The following is a 21,697-nucleotide window of genomic DNA, read 5'->3' as shown; positions in this document are numbered from 1 at the left end:
TGTTTGTTATTTCACAATTTTGGGTAGTTTTGTAATTCTATTTAAATCGAATATGGATAAATTATGCTTAAAATTAACAAAAAAATGGTGAATGTCTTATAGGTTTAGGTTTTGTTATATTATACAGCCACTTAAACTACAGTTATTTTGTTTTTATTCAACGCAATTTGATTATAAGATTTTTACACTATCAATAATGTATTACAGTTCAGGGAGAGATACTAATGCTACGCGTTCAAGAAGAAAATTGTACTACATTAAAAAAGTTTCACTCTAAGAAACCATATTGCCTTCCATCTGCAACACTTTTAGGAGCAGCAAGTTAGGTTTAGTTTAGTAATTTCTCTTGAAATCATTTTACTCGTACAAATTTTGTGAGGATTATGTTGCGTAATTTTACGTTTCAAATTGTTTTTAAGGTACCAAATTAAATTACATCTTAAAGGTCCCTTGTTATAGCTTCATACAATAAAAACAACGTTTTCTAATGCAAATCACCTTCGCAGATGTGTGACAGAGGATCTAATTGAAAGCACTCCTATAGAACAAAATAAATTTCGCTTTACGAAGAGATGGAAAACAACTCCTCTACTTCTAAAAAAAAGACTTTGAATATATAAGACGGAAAATATTCTGAATAAATTGTTAAAGTCTCTACTGATCACTATGTTCAGCGCTAATAGAGCCTGATTTGTTATTTAAATGTCCTCTTGGTACTTTCTTTAATATATAGATCATTTTGAGCTTATGTTACAAAATGACGTATATTTCCATGTGTATAACATATCCATAAAAACACACGATTAATTGTAAATAACATAGAATATTTTAAACTTTCTAAAGATAATGGTGAATGTATGCTTGCAGCATCGTATACGAAACATAGGAATCCCTAGAAGGTAACTACAGGATATATTATTCTGGTATCAAATAATACAGACTGGTTTTTCAGAACAAGTCATAAACAGCAGACCATGTGATTTTAAGGGTTGTTAAAATATGCCAGAAAAACCAAACAAATAAACAACATATTGTAGCTCATAATCTCTAAGGAACATGTTAATGTGTCGAGGTAAGCATATACACTGGTCCATGAATACACGTCCATGTATCGGAAAGAATAAATATTCTATTCTGTAGATACCATTAGGCAAACCAATGAGTCGGGGAAAACAATAGGCTAGGAAAACCAGAAAACAAAACAGAAACGCATCAACTTACTAGGTTCATAAGTGCTTTGAGACATGGCAGTGTGTCAGAAGAAGTATATGCTACACGTTTTTAGCCTTAATTACAGTGATCAGTGTTACTTAAGAAACAACACTAGTTCTTATGATTACACAGACAAAAACAATTCGTTAGAGGTATTGTAGGCTGCAATCTCTAAGTACTGAGAGACAGGTCATTAATGTCAATAGTCATATAAGCTCTGACTATCGATACTGCGGGTAAGAGAGTTATTTATTTAGAAACAACCATTTCGATGAAGTAAAAATAAGAAACGAGAGTAATCAAAAGTACAGTATAAGGCTAAAACATCATTAGATAATTACATTTGATGTCTAATGTAACTCTACTAATCTAAAATATCATGCCAAATCAACTACCTGAAGAGTGATGTATGACAGCCACATCTGGTTTATTGATTGTTTAGTATGTGTGAGGTTGTGTAATATTTAGTTCCAAGTTTCGTAATTCTATTTCGCTTATATTTCTGTGAGGGTATTTTTGTGAATTTCCTTTATTTTCTGTGATTAATAGGAACGGAAGTGATGTACTGTCAGTTTGTCGACTTTTATATAACCTAATTCATAATACACATCTTAAAACCTACGCACGTACGAACAAATATTACAGATTCTTCTGACAGAACTGGAACAAATAAAATAGAGAGACTGTTATCTAGTGCGAATATGTGATACATGATCTGCTTTCACAATGTTGCTACAGGATTGCCATGTTAGCCCCAGGTGAGAATCCTTGTCTGAAAATAACTTCACTTCTAAACCGATTATAAAAGCTTAAAATTTACGTATGTATATATACATTCTTTAACATTTAAGAAAATCCTTTACATAAGATTATTCAGATAAATAATTCTGCAGTAAGAAGTAAGAAACGGGCATTTCGTTGGTTCATTCAGTAATACTAAATTGAGCCCTTTCAGCTAAGTAGCAACATCGCCTTCTCAAACCCTGTATAGAAAAAACACATTTAAACAAGCTAATAAATGTTACGTTAAACACTCATTATGCGAATTTTCGTACATTCGTTATTCCAGCTTTAATCACATCAGAGGCTATTGCATCACGATCAAACTTGCATATTTTGTCTTCCTTGATGATAGAAAACGACTAGCTATAAATATTTATTCTTTCGTTTTTATGGAACAGGTACATTAAGTCACAAAATTATGTGAAAATTGGTCAAATGTTTTGAGCTAACAAAGTTGTTAAAGTGTCGAGAGGTCTTGAATCATTTAATATTAATCGGCGGAGATACAAAGCTCACACATGTTTCTACGTTGAATGCCATTAGTTCATAAAATAATGTAGTTAGTGTGTATTAACGTGAAAACGAAGGGTAAAACTGTTTTGAATGATTCTATGACCTTTCATTGTTTTGTATTTGACATACAATACTACAGTTTTACAATACTTTATCTTTCAAACAAAGTTCACACACGTTTATGTACTTCAATAATGCTATTGTGATACATCGCAATGTGACAAAAATCACACTGGAGAAAATATAAGATCGCGTGTTTCGGAAGAAAAGAAATATCTGCCTTGATATAAGAAACATTGAATATTATGCTACTAATTGGTTAATTCAAAATGAAGTTAGAAATGTCAAGCACTGAAAGATTAAAGAGTAACTAGATATAACATTTCGATTTCAAAGTGACGAAAAGTAGGTTTAATTTAACAATTATTCACGCTTTGAAACAACAGGTCAATTTCCTAATTGAACTGTTAAAGAGTAATTTTGTTCGTTGACGATATACGGAAATAGCCAAAAAAGTAGCCGTCCCTAATTTTGAACTGAGAAATTTGAGGGAAGTCACTCTCTGCCAGTTCTTGGTCTACTTTTATAGAATAGTTAGATATAACTGTCATTTTCAGAAAGCATCCGCGTAAAAGATAAATAATAAATAATATAATTTTATTATGATAATTTATTCAAGATAATTATTTTGAAGACAAAAGCCTCTGAAATGCTTTCCTGAAATCGGGATTAAAAACTGTGTAAATAACAGGGTTTAACGCAGAATTTACATAACCGAGCCAGGTAATGAAAGTGACTACACGTGTAGAAATAGTACAATCGATGCAGAATGGGAGGATGACGTACATCAAGAAGAAAGGAAGCCAGCAGAGGACAAATACACCCATTACTATTCCAAGTACACGAGCTGCTCGACGTTCTTTAGACAAAGATATTTTTTGTCTTTGTTCCATGTACTGCTTCACAGTCCCTGCTTGCTGTGCCTTCTGGCTGCCATTTCGAGTTTGATGACGGTCACAACTTTTAGGGCTTTCTTCGTGGTCATCGATTTCTGTTTCCAATAACGCAGATGCATCAAGCTTCCCAGATGTAGAATTGTCAGCATTATGACATGGTTGGAGACTCTGTAGAGGAATTTCTCTCTTCTCATTGTCGTTTGTCATGGCTGCTGATGATAGTTTTGGTACTTGCTTCGCTCGTTTTCTTAATCGACGCTTGGTTGCCTGGAATATCTTCAAATAAACCACAGTCATGATAACAAGCGGAATGAAAAACGAACCGCTAGATGAATATACTACGTACCCTTTCTCTTCTGTCAGAGCACATGGAGTAGTGTCTGCAAAATCTTCAGGCCAATCATTCCAGCCAATCAGCGGTGGAATGGAAATTAAAGCACTGATTCCCCAAACCATGAAAATGGTAAGAAGAACTCTTTTCAGTGTACGTTTCTGAGCGTAATTGATCGGATCATGAATGGCCCAATAGCGATCTAGGGCAATCACACAAAGACTTAGAATAGAAGCAGTGCAACAGAGGACGTCACATGTTAACCACATCTCGCATGCCCAAAGTCCAAAAACCCAACGACCAATAATAGAATAAGTGACATTAAGTGGCATTACGAGAATGGCAACAGCAATGTCAGCGCAAGCCAGAGACACCAGAAAGATATTTTGCACGCTCCGGAGAGGTCTGTAGGTGAAAATTGAGATTATTACTAAGATATTTCCAAATACTGTGGCAACCATGATTGCTGAAAGTAATACTGCTGTCATTACAGCCTCGACAATGGGCATTGCAAGTGGGTATCCAATTGGAAAGAAAAAGTTCGTGTCATTCAGAATTGTTTCGTTCGGCCTTTCAGTTAATCCGGCTAGGTCGTTGGTGACGTTTAGTTCTATATCTAGCTGATAGGGCTCCTCAATCACGTCCCGGAAAAACTGGAATTTTGCAGGAAGTTCGTAAATGTGAGAAGAATGTCGTTTAATTTGATGTGCCCACATGACTGAGTATCTATTTTACTTTTTTCGATGAAATTTTGTAGCATGTGTTTTCAGAAGATGCCAAGTAACGTTGATTTATTTCATTTTCTTTGTTTTTTGGCCGTAGTTTTCTGAAAAGGATAAACATAAAGGTGTAATCAACAAAAGAAAACAACGTATTATAGTTTAGAAATCTTATGAAAAGTTTTAGCTGATTTTGTTAAAGTCGGAAAATGGTATCTAACTTTCATTTCAAAAGCAAAAATAAATTTCTTTTATAGCCTCAAATAATTTGATGGCAACAAAAACATTTAGAATCAATCCTGTATCAAACAATGAGAATAAAATGTGAATGCAGTTTGTTTTATCCAACTTTTACATTCTGCCAACAAAATTACTTTCAAATCATGCCCGCTTCTTACGATAGTTCAAATAAAAACATTCTAAGCTAAAACAATAACTACAATAACTTATGTATTCCAGAAAAGTTTCGTTTTTCTTATGTTTTGATTTTTAATTCAAAATGTATGATTTTTTTTAATTTTTTGACTTTATTAAAGGCTTTCCTGTTTATCTTAAACACATTTATAGTGTTGGTGATATTTCTGTTTACTTTATTATATTCTGGGCCAGGCGTGGCCCCGCATTAGTGCTCTCTGACTTTGAGTACTATATTCATGTTTGGTATTTTGTTTCCACAAAATCACACTCCACAGTTTTACGCCTTAAAAGAACTATTTGATCAGACAAGAGTAACTCAAAATTTAGTAGTTGATGTTGTTAACAAGCTGCACTCTCTCCAGTCTATCAATTCTAAATTTGATAAGCTGTACTTGGGGCGAAAAGTTTTAAATAACCAACACAATTATGTCCTGAACATATTTACGTAGATCTCTTTGGAGGCTCCTCTGCTAGTGCAGCGGTAAGTCTACGAATTTACAACGCTAAAATCAGAGGTTTGATTCCCCTCGGTAGGCTCAGATGATAGCTCGATGTGGCTTTGCTATATAAAAACACACACACTCGTTGGAGGAGCTATCATTTCATCTTAGCATACATTTTCATTAAGTTAAGTACAAGACGCGTGGATTGCTCGTTACTGTAATTTAAATAAACTAAAATTTATACCATGCGTAAAAAAATAGTAAATTAATCCGTATGGTCCTTATTACAGGATTTTATGCTAATATACACTGTCCACTGTAACTATGTCGAAACTTTCTAAACGTGTACCACTTCCAACACTTCTTCAATGAAAGCTTACTGAATAAAAATACAGGAGTATATAAGATAAGTAGACAAATAGTGGGCGTAGAAATATATGCGAAGTATGTGCATGTTTAATCCTCATAAGTATCGATAAATATTCAATGAAAATATTCTAGCAAATTTTACATACTTATTTGTAAAAGGCCAAGAATAAACATTGTGTAATTGTTAGAGGTTTTTTGTTTAAACAAAATGTTTTGAAGAGGATTACAACTGCTAAATTTTTGTTTACGATGTGAATTACTTCTAATGAGCTTTCACTTAAAATATTCTTCAGATTAAGTAATTATTGAAGGATTACAAAAATGTAGATTAACAAAAATAATAATATTTTACGTATTTCGTACAAGAGCATATCAACAAAGCCTATATAATATATGTCATAATTTAGGTGTATCAAAAACTCATTTGTATATAAATAAATAAATTACTTCACAAGCCCACCAGTGAAAGAGCTGTATGTCTGCGGACGAATAACGCTAGGAACTGGGTTTTGATACCTATGGTGAGCAGATCGCAGATAGCCCATTATGTCTTTGTGCGTGAATTCAAACAAAATAAACAAAGGAGCTAACTAAGTATATAGGCAAAAAAATCAATTCGTTATGCTGTAAAAGTGAAACCAAGCTATAAAATTAACCAAATATTTATAATATATCATGGTCTTATCCGTTAAATACCCAACAGTGGCACAGCGATATGTCTGCGGACTTACACCGCTAGAAACCGAGTTTCGACGTCCGTGGTGGACAGAGCACAGACAGCCCATTGTGTAGCTCTGTGCTCAATTCTAATCAATGTTATCCATAAAATATTTAGTTCATTTCTTTTATTGCAGAATGAAAATAAATTTTCAATTCATTAGTACAAAATATTTTGTTGAAAACAAAAGCAACAGTGCGTTTTATGGTTTTTTTTAAACGAACCAAAAATGGCGAATAACATTATGCTGAGATGAATTACTTTTCTTCACAGAAAAGTATTTATCAGTTTACTTGACGGAAGACGTAATTTAATCATAAAAGATAACACGAGAGCAAATGCAAAAGGAATATTTAATTAAACGGTTTTGATTGTCAGAGATTCCACCTTCAAAATCCTTTTTGTATACCGTTAAATCACAAACAGAGTTCTGATTAAAAGGACAATGCATATTAAAGCTGGTCTTTCTTTTCTTAAGTCGGGGCTCAAAAATGTGTAAATAACGGGGTTTGGTGCAGAACTTACATACCCGAGTCAGTTAATGAAAGTGACCGAGGGTGTAGAAATTGTGCAACTGGTACGAAATAGGAGGATGACATACTTTATAAAGAAGGGAAACCAGCAAAGAACAAAATATACTTATTAATATTCTGATAAATACACGGAATGCTTGGCGTTCTTGAGACAGAGATATTTCTTCACTCTTTTCCATGTACTGCATACATTCTCTGGTTGTTATGCATTATTAGATATAAAGCTGTTCTACTACGATTTTTTTATGTTTCTTTTATTTATAATGTAACATTTTCGCATCTAATGTTAGCATTATAATTATCTTTTACGGATTATTAAAAATAGAGTTTTTGAAATACCGAAACGTTTAATTTTAATTAAATGGTTTTCGCATTTATATTCACCTTACTATTTGTGTTCAAAAACGTATTATCGAACACATATAAAATATTCTATTTCCAAACTCCTTGTCAAATAAAGTTTTGTTTTTTATATTAAGTGCTGACTTCTGGTTGAACAAGAGACATGTGTGAACAAACTAATAACTCTATCACCAGGCCTATTAGTAAATTTTTTAGAGAATATTTCATTCCAGCCCAAGAGCACATTTTAAGAAATTCATTATTTTAAGTTTACTTCATTGAGACTTCATAGATGGCTTTAGAATGTTTTAAAGAGTCAAACCATACTAATCTTATGATAATTTTACCGAAAGATCATACATTATGTAGCTAACGTATTCTTAGTGATTATAATTTACATTACATAGGAACTTACCTTTCTGAAATCATATAACTTCACTTTTTTTTTCCAAGATACACTTGTTTCTTACTGTTACTTTCTACAAATTGTGATTCTAAAAACAATCATATTTTGCGATTCATTTATTACATTTTTTTCTAAAATAGCGTAAGAACAAATTGATATAGAATTTCAGTTTATATAATAATTTAATACACGAATTAACCACAAGGAAACATAACAAAAGGTGAATAACTTAAGAGCTTCTTATGCTTAAGTCTACTTCATAATATAGAAAAAATGTTATTTATTAAAGTTACAAAATTATCGTTTTTTATTAGAAATAACATAGTTGTTTAAAGAGCTACATTATAATTAATATTAAAATCTCAGAAAAAGTTTTAATAACCCTTACTCACTTTAAAATTCTTACCTTCTTAAAGTGTTCTGTTTACAAAAGTCACCTGACTTAAATTAAATTAAGTCTTTTTCAAAGATTCTTTTATGTTTACTTAAGCAGAGTACTCTTTGAACCATTTGACCTAGTTATTATATTACCGAAAAAAGTACAAACTTTATTTATACAGCAGTGTGTGACTTACGTTTGAAGTTTATACTTAAATTTAAGTAAGCCAAGTGGACGTGTGTTTTAACCAACAGCAATCGAAATTAAAGTTCGGTGTTGTTGAATCTTTGCCGTGAAGCTAACAATGGTATAACATTAGTGGTTCTGTAAGGGAAGAATATTGCTGTTAGTACGACTAAACATGGATTTATTAGTGTCACTCGACGTAAGGGGACATCAGGAGCCTCGAACTGTCGTAATTAAAGTCAAAAGTACTAAATAAGTAAAATGCCTCAGTTTAATAATCAAGGTACTATGATAACATATATGTGTATGTAAATAAAAATGTATTTATTTCTTGCTTGTTCGTCCTATATATTTTATTATTAAGCAACACCTTCAATTATACCTGAAAATTACTTCTTACATGATGCACCTAATTAAACATCATCTAACATTATGTTACGTTTAATTTCTTGTTTTACATTTCCTTTTTCTGTACATGATAGCTTGTAAAATGGAAACGAAATAACAACTTGTTATATTTAAATAAAGTCTTCCTTTTCAAGAGCATACCGCATAAAATGATTGTTTGTGTATTAAGTGCAAATAAGCCATGTTTAAAATACAACACTAAATTCAGATATGTCTAAAGGCAACGTTTCTTACCATGCTTACAAAGATGTGGATGTTATATCTATAATTACATTTCATTGTGCGTTCTAAATCTCTCACACCAGCTATTCTAGAATTTAGTCAGCAAACGACTTCTCTTTCTTTAGAAGTTGGTTGGTTTGCAATAAACACAAAGTTACACAATAAGCTATCTGTGCTCTGCCCACCACGGGTATCGAAATCCGATTTCTAGCGGTGTGAACCCTCAGACATATTACTGTGCCACTAAGGGGCTTCTTAAGGAGAAACGTCTAGTTTCAAAAGGAAGAATTAAAGTTCAAAATCGCCCCTATTAGATGCATGTTGATATTTACCAAATTTTTGTTCAAAGTAACATATATGGGTAAGTAACTTTGTTACTAATATTTTAAACTTTCTAATAGTTGGAAAAATCTAGGTTTTTTGTTTTATATTACTGAATTTGCTACTACGACTAAATTTAATACTCAGTATATATTCTATAGGAAAGTTTATTTTGATTCAGTATTAAAGTTCAGGATGGAAGGAAGAAACGACAACTTAGTTCTTATAGTCTCCTTTACAAAATTATAACACACGATTGTTTCTCAACAACGTTAAGGAAGCGTATTTTCTCCATTGGTCGGTGAGCTTTATCACATCACGTCGATATAATGCAGGTGTTTGTTGACGAATCCACTTGTTTTGAGCTGATTTAAAGACAACGTTTCCTTTTCACTACATATCGGTACTATTTGCGCTGGCAAATTCTCTGAATCAGATTTGTCTTGTCAGTTCTTTCTTATGATGTCTCCAACTCTTGAACTTGTTTAATCGTTTACTACAGTTCATGGTCCGTCTAATTCTGATTTATCTCTGTCACCTTTCTGATTAGCTTTTAATTTTGTGACTCACTCATAGAATGGTGTTCGTGAAAAATAATTATATTTGTAGAAACGTTGAGAATCAATAGCATCATTCGGGTTACCATTAACTAAATCTGTTTGATACCATCTTTCACGGAATTTCGATAACGCAGGACATATTTTGATTTAATACACCATTTATAAGCAATTACCTGTCGAACCAAGGATAACTCATGTCCAGTGTTTAAGAAAAAGAATTGGTATATAGATTGTGATCAGTCTAGTACATAAAAAAATAAAATATATAATTTACTATGGTATGTAATAACACAAAAAGAAGAATGAAATATCTAATTAATAAAATAAGTTCTGTTGGTACGTTGTTTTAAATTAAGCACAAAGCTACACAATATGCTATCTATGCGCAATCCACCAAGAGTATTGAAACCAAGTTTCTAGCAGTGTGAGTTCGCAAACATACCGCTATGCCACTGGAAGGCTGATACATTGTAATGAATTTTGGTCTGTTGTAACTGGTCAGTTTTCAACACATAACAATTGAAATTTAATGTAGAATCTTAAAAGTTTTTCTCTACAATTTTACATTTTTTCATTGATTAAAATGTTTTAAGTGCCATATGGCGAGTACGAAAATACTGACATTCAAACTTTATGATACAGTCACGGAGGCCCTTATTATACACTCAAAACATTTCTTAAAGATTACATGATTGAACTACGTTTTCTAAGTTATGATTTTCTGTAGAATCTTAAATTCAGGTTATTTAAAAGAAATTTTACTTGTAAATTCATGTTCTCAAAATAAACCTTGTGTACTTCTGTTTGGCCTTGCATGGTCAAGAGGTCAAGAATCTTGGTTCGCAGTTTCAAGCCCTGTAACCGACCAAAAAACGTGAAAACAAACAACAGCAATGTACTTCTTATAATTGTTTGGATAATATCTCTTATGAACTTCTATCTATCTCCAAAATACTATTATAAGTGCATGAAACCAGTAAACTTTCGTTGCTGAGTTCATGTTCCAACTGAAGATAATCCAGAATAAAACAATGATATCTATTTACAAAACACACAGTTAGTATTGTATCTCTGTTTTTGTGCAATTACATTTTGATAAAATATGCAGGATATTAAGGTCAGAAAAGGAAGAAAATATTGTCACAGCTCTGTTCGGTAACTGTACAGCATACAATTTTAAACAATAAATTGATCATGTCTATATTTTTAAACTGAATGCTCTGTTCTTATGTTTGGTATTTAAAACATAAGTTAAACTTGTTACTTCTTCATATCTTACAAGAAAAGGAATAAAAGAAAGGATAAGTTGGATAACTATATAAAATAGTGCACAAAGTGCCACATAAACCCATGTATAAAATAAACAGAAATAATAAAAAAAGAATTAATTATCAACTCGTAATGTAAGAGAAGAGGGTACATATCTGAAATACATCGAAAGTATATACATATTAATTAATTAGGGTGGTCAGCTAACACAAGGAAGACAAAAACACTATAAAACGTAAAGTACAAAAGAAATTTGAGGAACAAGCAAACGCAGAAAATGTCTCATTAAGAAAATAAAACATATTTACTGTTTTAACTGCAGAAGAAAATATAATGAGGTAAAATCGAAGTTCGATGACACAAAATAAACGAGAAAAGTTATTGAAAAATCACTTTAATTGTTAAAACTTCGAATTGCTTAGTTAAATTGTTTAAGTGAGAATATAGAGTTCAAATAAATACTTGGAGATGAAACCTAAAGCATACATCATAAATTATATATTGTTAACATTTATCAAATTATCTATGAAGTTTTCCATTCATTTTGCATGACTTGAGAGATATTAAAAGAAAAAAGAAATAAGACAGATAGATGGCAGCCATCTCTTATAGTTGTTTATTGTGTTGTCTTGTGATATGTGCTTTGATCTTCTACATAAGAATTTCAAATGCTACTGACGTCTTAGTAAATAAAGAGGACTCATAGAAAACACTACTAAACAGTATACATCACTGGCTGAGACTCTCTTTGAAAAAGTTAATTCTTAATTTTCTGAGATAAAAAGACATTAAACATATTTACTATCACACTAAATTTGATTTGGTTATAATTATTTTATATCTGGATTGCAATGATATATTGATTTATTTTATATAAAACACGTTTTTACTTTGAGTCATGATCCAGTTCACTCATGCTCTAGTCTAAGTAACAGCTTTATTCCATCTACACCGAGAAAAGAGTTTCTGAGTTAAACACAGACACGGCACAAAGCAACAGGCATGAATATCACATAATCTGGTTGAAAGATTTGAGACAAGTCATGTACCGACGGCTTTACTTGGAAGTATATTGTATTCATTTCACTTACCGTAATTCAAAGCTGAAATTTATTCTAGAAGAAGCGACATTCTATGACCTATTTCATTGTACGTGTACGGAACATTTTTATAAATATATTTTTCAATATAAGAGCTCTAACCAAAGTTAATACTAACATTCTAAATATTATCAACTATTTTAAGGATGAAAAACATTTTACGAAGATTTAAGCTGATAAGAAGAAAAAAAACCAAACGGTTTAAGTTATGATATAAAGATAAACAAACACGTAGTAAACAAGAAGTTTCCATATACATATGTCATAAAATGACATAATTAATCTGTACATTTTCTGTAATGTTTATGGCGTCCAAGAAATATAGCATGTTTTTAATAAGTAAGAGTAAATAATGTGAATTTTAAACATGAAGGCAGCGTTTCAATGAGCTTTTACCTGAAAATTTCCCACATATTAATCTTTACAAGAAAACTAAACAAAATCAAATAACAAATACGAAGTGTAAAACACTCCAGAATTTTTAAAATTTCATTCTTTTATAATATATTTAACTTATGTAGTGCTAAATACAGTAGATCCTGTAATATTATTGTATAATAGATTTAACTTATGTAGTGATAAATACAGTAGATCGTCTAAAATTATTGTGTAATAGATTTAACTTATGTAGTGATAAATACAGTAGATCGTCTAAAATTATTGTATAATAGATTTAACTTACGTAGTGATAAATACAGTAGATCCTCTAAAATTATGGTATAATAGATTTAACTTATGTAGTGATAAATACAGCAGATCCTGTAAAATTATTATCTGATATAAAATACGATACGTTTAAACACACAGAAGGACGCCACTGCATGCTCTACTTCCCAACAAACTAGGCAGTAATAAGTGAACATCAGAAACGTCATCTAAGGAATCCACGAAATTGTACCTACTACACTGTGTAATATGTTACCGTGACATAAGCGTCTATAATATTGCGGGAAATATCGCCTTTATTTCATGGCAAATCCATATCTTATTAGTTGAGAGATTCCAGATGCCAACATTCTCATAATAACCGACACGGTTCTGACTCTGAAGCGCCAACGAGATTCATTACCATAGCTTAAACGTGGTGTCTGAATGCCAAATTGTTTGTAAGGCACCAAGTTAAAGTGCTGCTCTACTTGTTATATGAATGCTTTATAAAGAACGCCATGTTGTAAGAACACAGTGAATTTTTTTCTCAGAAATCACGATTCGATGATTCACATGAAACATGTTTATGTATTAGAAATAACGTCTATCGTACATAAGCATATAATAAAAAATTAAAGCCTTTTGCAGAGGCGTGGCGAGATGGTTCAGGCAATCGAGTTGTAATCTGAGGGTTGCTATTCAAACCCTCTCAAGTGACACCAAACATTCTCACCCTTTCAGCTGTGTAAGCGTCAAACAATTAAAAACTTTCTGCAGGTAGACAGTCTTTCGGCAAAAGAATAATATTAAAAAAGGATGTTTAGTTGAGTGAGTGTGTTTTAATTAAATAATAATGTTGAAAATACAATAGCTTACGAAACCATTTTAATTGCTTCGTACTTTATACCTTTAGTGGAATTTAGAGTATTACGTTAGTTTGTTTTTTTAATTTTACGCAGAACTACTAGAAAGTGTCTGTACTAGTTGTCTCTAATTCAGCAAGAACAGGTAAGAGAGAAGGCAACTAGTCAACACCACCCACCGCAAATTCTAGGGCTACTATTTTACCAACAGAAAAGTGGGATTGAATATCACATTATACACTGCGCACGGTTGAAAGGGCGAGCATTTTCGTCTACGAGACTAGAATTCGCTATCCAGTAATTGCGAGTTGAGTACTCTAATCACATGACCAAAGTAATAGATTTTCAAATTAAGTTTTCTAACCTCTTTACACACACTATCTGCAGGTTTTCGTATTTTGTACTCAAGACGAACGAAGTAGATCTCGACTAACCCAGCATTCCTTTTCTTCAACTATAACATTGTTTAATTAGTTTTTTTATTGAATAATTAGAATCGTATTTCAGGAATAACAAAATATACGCGCTCTTAGAAAGTGAAATCTCGAAGGTAATGTTTTTTGTTGTTTTTAATATGTAAAATAAAAGACCCTTTAGTATCTGATTAAAAGGTATTGAGTCTTTAGCGCAAATATCGAAAAGGCTAAGTATAGCCAAAAATATTCTTCCTATCATCCTAATGTCAGTAACACTGGTTTTGTTAGTGTGATCTATATTTCTTGTAAGATAACTATAACTATACACATGTACACCAAGTGTCAAGATATAAGCGTTCCTACCCGGATAAAAGGACTTTCTCCCTAATGTAACTGAAAGCTGCTCTGGGAAGTCAGGATCTAACGACCAATACGTTAGTAGGGTCGATAACTTTTCGGTACTCGCTCGCTCAAACCTCCGGAGATTAACTGTCACGGACTCGCCGTCTTTACTTCAAACTCGAAAGCACAAACCGTTGCTTTATTTCCGACAAGCTTCAACGATCCCTAAACCTATACATGACAGGTAGAGAAAGGTTCATAAGAAATATTGTAGATAATGGAAACAAGAATAATTTTTAATGTATAAAACTTTTATCCGGTTCTTATACTTGTAAAGAAATTATGTGTTATTGTTGTTTTTCTTTTAATTTAAGAAGAAAACAAAACAAAATTTGCATGAAAAAAAAAGAAAGTATTCTGAAAATTGGATATCGCGCGGGGGACACATCCACTTCAATCTAAAGACTTATCGAACCGTAAGTTCAAAGATTGTTAATTTGTTCGCAAAAATGTTAATTTTTTTTGCCTAAAACAATTTGATGTAGGAGTGCGTGAAATTAAAAGGCTGGTTTTAATTTAGCATTGAAAAGTGGAATGAAGTAGAACCTACATGATTAACTACTAAACTGAATTTGTTCGTCTATCCACCATACTCTGTTGTCTTTCTTTTTTCATCTAAGAAATGTTTTATCATTAAGCGTTTTTATATATATTCATAAACACTTTTTAATGTGTCTAGAAATAAATAAATCATGGCTCCAAATCACTCTTTAATTGGCCTTATTTCAAAACTGAAAATTCCTACTTAATTACTGTTTTTGTAACTCAACATATCATACATAATTAGAATACCATTATACACCATTCTACTTGGAAAGAATCCATGGGACAAAAGCCAGAATCTATCGTTTAAAAATACAATAATTCTAATCCTATTGTCTAATGCAATTGATTATGTTACTTTTGCACAAACGAGTAAGTAACTTTTGTAACTAACGTATGAGAAAAGTAAGTTTCAAATGTATGTTTACACAAATACCTATCTTAAATCAATCATAGAACAGTAAGTAAGTTAATCACATCAGCATTTCATAAAATAGACAACAAAGAACAACAATCGTAAACTTAGAATGACTAATCTTAAACTTAGACTATTTCTTAATTACACTTTTACTTGTTCATTACTACACAGGCACCTCAACTTGTAAATCATTGTGTCGGTCGTTGTGATAATTAACGATACGTAACAAAAACATTGTGCAAAACGTTGATCTCGTGAGTAATGTCGTTTGGAAGCAACTGTCTTCAATCTGCCTTCGGAAGTTGAATCTTTATAACGTAGTTATGTCAACCATTATTTTATGACTTAAATATCTGAATAATGTAGCTCTGCGTAGCACTGGCTTAGTAAGATAAACCTTTAAAATGTAACAGTTTTGTGAAAAACTATTTTCATGAGCCGAATCTTTAGACACGCGTGTTTTGTTACTAGGATGAAATGCTTGCTACTTTGTCTTTTTTATTTCACTTGCAGGAGATAGAAGTCTAAATTTTTATGTAAAGTAGTAGATTCTTTGTTTAACTATATTTGCGCTCTGATTTTTTCGGTGTATTAAACAAGCAGGTGAACTATTCATTTTCGTTTTATTAATTAATTCATGAATGAATTTAATTGCTACACATTAACGGTACACTTACCAGCTATTTTAATTCGAACTATAGTATAATCACTGGTTACCACAGCGGATAATTGTTACATCTTGGTTAGTCATTAACAATACGTAAAAAATTGTTTACGAACGTATTCTTTACGTCACTTAATTACACTCATTACTGAAAACGATTGGAACCGTACAAAATTCTCTGAGTTCCATAGAAAATACATCATAAAGACATACGTGAAGGACTTATTGATTTTGTTATTTTGGAAATTATACGAATTTGAAATTTCTAACTCATGTCTTAATGCCCTTATATTTATAAAACAGGAAATTAGATAAACCTTTCGGCCAAGCGTGTTAAGGCGTTCCACTCCTAATCCGAGGGTCGCGGGTGCGAATCCCCATCACACCAAACATGCTCGCCCTTTCAGCCGTGGGGATGTTATAATGTGATGGTCAATCCCATTATTCATTGGTAAAAGAGTAGTCTAAGAGTTGGCGGTGAATGATGATGACTAGCTACCTTCCCTCTTGTCTTACACTGCAAAATTAGGGACGGCTAGCGCAGATAGCCCTCGAATAGCTTTGTGCGAAATTCAAAACAAACAAGAAAAACCTTTCATTGTTGTATTACTTTTATTCGCACTTATATTAAGTTAATGTAAAGAAGGAAACGTTAAAATCGAACAAACTTACAACTAATGTACTAACCATTCTAGTTCAATACAAATTTACGTACATTGCTGGTTATTGTTGACTTTGTTAAAAAATCTTTCCTTATATTTTCACTCGTATCTGTGTGAAATATCTTATTTGGTATACTCAAATACCACTTCATGATTTAATTTGTTAAGAAGTGTAATTTTGTTGTTACATAAATATTTTATTTTTAATATTCTGCGAGTTAAGGGACTTTTACATTCTCTGTTGTATTGGTTGCCATATTTTTAAACACTTTAGTTTTTGAGTAAAAAATGAAACAAAATATGCGGGTCCTCGAACTCGAGTACCTCTCGGTCGTTCAGCTGTTTTCGTGACGTTTTACAACTATGACGTAATAGTTGCCAAACACGTTTTGTTGCGCGCCAACCATTTTGCTCTTTTCAGTGCTGGTGTTTTATGTAAATCTATCGGTGCTTTTTTCGGATTACATACTTTGTGAGACTATTTTTTTCTTGATATTGCTACTTTATGTTTGTTTTATGATAACATGGTTTACTTTGTTGCTTATGGTTGTAAAACGTTTCTTTTTGTTTCCGTGCAAGGAGAAGGAACCGGCAAGGTGACGACAGTGGGTGCGGATGGTCAATAGGAAGAACTGGACTCCTTCGAACCATGTAAAGCTTTGTCAAGATCACTTTGAACGCTCATGTTTTTTGTCGGATGCCACTGTTTTGGATTCCGTGTGTTTCAAGCCAGGCAGGTTGAGATTGAAAAAAACCATCGGCAGCAGAGAGGATCGTCTCCACCATCTTTCCTCGTGCAGAGCTGAGGACTTATCTCAGCATGCAGCGTACAGGTTTTACCCCTCTGAAGCCCTCCCTTGCCATCACGAAAAGAACAAATTTAAAGGTATGTGTGCAGTATAAAGCGATAAACAACAACTAGAATAATATAACAATTTAAAAAGTACAAGATTTTAAAGAATGTAACCAGACATACACATTTTACATTCATGAGCGTGTTTTGTACTTGTGGCACCTGAAAATCAGTGAAACTTTGATTTCCTAGTCTAGACAGTGGACAAATACATCCCAAATAGAGTATATTCCAAGTTTAAAAGCTGGTAGATCATTCTGTAAATGTTTTTGTATCATTTTTAAATATGGAAAAGTTTGAAGAATTCCATTTTTCAAATTTAACATTTCAAGATAAATTAACTATTCAGATTGCTACATCTAGTTTGATTTTATAGACAGAATTATGACGTATAATTGAAATTCATTTTGTTACGAGTCATAAATACCCCGTACGATGATTGTGAAAGGGCCGAGTATTAGTTACCTTAGTCGGCAAAGTATATAAAAAAAACCCAGTCTGTGATATCAATAATTTATAAACACCAGACAGGTTTCGAGATGCTTAAAATTGCACGTGAAATAATACTGACCATATTTGTTGTCATGACTTAGGCTTACCATTCTTCCACTGGAGGTATGACCGACTCGCAACCAGCCTGGGCGCTTTCAGTAACACTAACAGTTCCGCTACTTTCGCTCCTCATCACTAGAACTTGTCAGATCTGTATCAAAAGTAACTGTTCTAGGTTCGTTCAGAGTAGGTTCGAATTGATATGGTGCTACTCGACACTGTTCAGAACACAAAATCAAAACAGACTTCACCTCTCTTTCTCCTTATGCATTGGCCATGTTTATTTACATTTAATGCGCTGGCGTTGGCGGTTTGTTTGGCAACTATTACGTCACAGTACTTTTCCTAGAAGGAAAGGTAAAAAAAAACAAAAAACGTTGGGATTGCCGCTCGGAAAGAGCTCTTTCTGCACCAAGTTCTATGTTCCATTTATTAGTACATATTTTTTTTATAAAAAATGTGAACCTGCAAAATTAATCAGTATGAATAGTTCTTTTGACTGCAAAGTTTTCTTTTTTCTGTAAAATTCACCTTTAACAACGAGTCGCAACAGTTATGGAGTGTAAAGAGCTACAACTTAGCTACAAGTAATGGATAAAATATGACTTGTGACAGGCGGGTAAACATTTTGAGAGTGATTATATAGCGTTTACTGTGATGATTATTATATTTCGAGGTCTTGATGTAGGTTTTATTGTACACATTGAACACTTGAAGTATGAATAAAGTATCTAAAGGATAAGATGCCTATAGAAGTTGAAAGATCAATGAAAATGTATTAGGAGTAATGGCAGCAGACCAAAATACTGTTCGAACAGGATAATACCCTGTGCCACAACATGCACATGATTTATGTTTGTTGTCAAAATAACAATTTATTGAAATGTTCATCTCAAAGACCTTATATCAACGACATAAAACATACTTTGAACGTTTTGAAGAAATCTGTTTTGAAGCTATTTAGTCGTCATCAACTAAAAAGTTTTGAAACATCTTGAAAACAAATCATAGCAGATAACCTGTTGTAAAACGTTTCATACTTTCTCCTTAAAATAAAAACAGTTATTGAGAGCAGTGATGAAAATAAACAAAATAAGTATTTTGATAACAAGGAGTGTTCCCTACGACTACACATTCGGATTCGTTTAGCAATAGTATACAGAGAATTAGGTCGGGAAACGACACAAAATTTGTTTGACAAATTACGATACAAATAATAACTTTATTTACAAACAAGTAATTCATGATGTATAAAATTGTTAAACTATTCTAAAATTATTTTGTGTGTTTATGTTTTCATTGCAATTTGTAGCCCTTAGACTTAAACAGTTTCACAGCTGTGTAGATACTAATTAAAAATATAAACCCCTGAGTGAATTATCGACAGCATCAATACGTACAGTGAGCTTTTACATTTATCTGGTCTCTACCGAAACTAAGATTCAATACTTCTGAGTCATTTTGTTTGCTTATTTTCAGAAGTTCTTGCAAAGCTACTTATAAGATATCTGGGCTAGCCATCCCTAAGTTTGACCTGATAGACTAGAGGAAATATATATAGTCAATAGCACCCATCCTTATAAAGCTCTTGATCTCTCTTGCTAGTCCAATAGTGTGATTTGACCATTTCTCTTACAACGCGCCTATAGCTCCAAATTACGAAGCTAATACAATGCTAAAGATGGCTCCTTTAATACACCGCTCGACACTATAACCTTTAGGTCACCTCTGAGTTTATCTTGAACAATCTTGTCACTTCTATTGAGCGATAATGTTTTTCTTACTGGTTCACTGAACTAACTTGTTATCATTCTTGTCTAGATTTATTTACTTTCACATTTATTTGAAATAAGGGAAACAGTTTACAATGTACAAAGTGTACATTATTTTTTTATGGTGCTAGCATATGGATGAATAAATAGTTATATCTCTATGTCAGATAAATGAAAAACTTCGGCTTTATATTTCACCATTAAATTACGAGGAGTTTCTTGTGTAGTTGAACTAGTTCAGTTAACAGTAATAAACTATTACTTCTGTTTGTTTGGTGTAATTATATGATTTAAACGAACATATTTAATCTTCAGGTATAAACTGACACATCACACATATATTGTTTTATTTTAGATTTATTTTGTCCGATTTGAAACAATAATTGATCATTTATTTCATATGTGCTAGTTATTTTAAACACACTACCTCATATCTCTTCATGTAAATCAAAGATGTAGATATTTAGAATTCAATAAAACTGGTCTATAATGATAAGATTGTTAACTCTACGTCAATAAACTACCTTTTATCATGTTCTAAGGTATAGTTTACTTTTAGCATAAACTTGAAAGCATTAACACACAAAAGATATGACGGTTATAAAGTCTTTATTCAAGGATTTCAGTCTTTTGATAGGTTTTCACATAATTAGGGAAGATATAGTATGCTATTAGTACATTCGCCATCGATCTAAGCTTCGTTAATGATGAAGGTACGTTTAATTGATTAATCTGTTTTTTTTATAAAGTTTCCTTTGAATGTGGATTTAATAAAAAGTCTTTAAAATGACTTTCTTTCAAACATCATGAATTTATATTTTGTATGAGACTAAAAATCAGCAAGATTTAAAACTGAGTCGAGTTTGACATTCATTTGTTAAAAAGGACATTTATTTTTGAAAGTTATCTTCAAAATTGTTTTTATGGATTTTTTTCTAAGTTTCAAGTTAATAGAAAAGTTTTGAATTAAGTTTCTTAAAAAAACAGGGTTTAAAAGATGTAACGTACTACACAGATATGTAAAACATAAATAATATTGAAAAATGACAGATAAAGTATCTGATGTTTAGTTCTCATGAAAAACTAATAGAAAATATAAGTATATGCTTATTAAAACGTATACTTTTGTCTATTACTACATACTTATGTAAGCGAAATCATAAAGACACACTTAGAAACGTAGAAAGATTATCCATAGAACTTGGTAGGGAAGTAGAATGTTCGCAAAAAGCTACACATAGAGTAATCTGTGGACATGCCCACCCACTAATTATGAGTTGATAGATTAGAAAGATGGCAGCTAGTCAACAGCATTTATCGTCATTTTTGAATTTGATCGATATGCAGAGTTAAATGCATTGTAGTAAAACAGTTTCAATTACGCAAATTAGAAAGCTACGAGACAACCAAAGCTAATATAAGATTGCAGTGGAATGGCATGTATAAGGACTACATTTTGGCACGCGTAGTTAGGATGATGCCTCAGAAATCTGATAACTTTTGAAAAGTGTATATATATTAGCCTTTTCCGAAAGAGACTATCCATATACTCAGATTATAATGATGTAATCTGATCCGAGATTCACAACTTCCAAAACTGGGGTACCCTCTATACTTACTTTTATTAAAGAATCAAAAATATAAATTAATATAGAGCACCAGGACTATCTGGAAAGAAATCTGCAAAGAAAGTAATATATAAGCCTTACTGAACAAA

General features: G+C 32.1%; 1 protein-coding gene across 2 annotated transcripts in view; it reads right to left on the bottom strand.

Moving 5' to 3' along the window:
* Positions 1-3,141: 3,141 nt before the first annotated feature.
* The window catches only part of LOC143253112 (putative G-protein coupled receptor No18), a 35,559-nt gene continuing 17,003 nt past the window's right edge, over positions 3,142-21,697 (bottom strand). The window contains exons 2-3 of one of the 2 annotated variants that reach the window (XM_076506401.1): positions 14,478-14,687; positions 3,142-4,621 (exon numbers count right to left, since the gene is read on the bottom strand). In XM_076506401.1, the coding sequence (XP_076362516.1) occupies positions 3,192-4,511 (1,320 nt within the window). In that variant the 5' untranslated portion in view covers positions 4,512-4,621; positions 14,478-14,687 and the 3' untranslated portion in view covers positions 3,142-3,191. The remainder of the gene's footprint in view (positions 4,622-14,477; positions 14,688-21,697) is intronic. The other variant, XM_076506411.1, reaches the window with a different exon arrangement.

This window comes from Tachypleus tridentatus, chromosome 1 (assembly GCF_004210375.1).
Source record: "Tachypleus tridentatus isolate NWPU-2018 chromosome 1, ASM421037v1, whole genome shotgun sequence".
Taxonomy (NCBI): domain Eukaryota; kingdom Metazoa; phylum Arthropoda; class Merostomata; order Xiphosura; family Limulidae; genus Tachypleus; species Tachypleus tridentatus.
The sequence above is the reverse complement of the archived record's forward strand: the minus strand, read 5'-3'. Positions and strand labels throughout refer to the sequence as shown.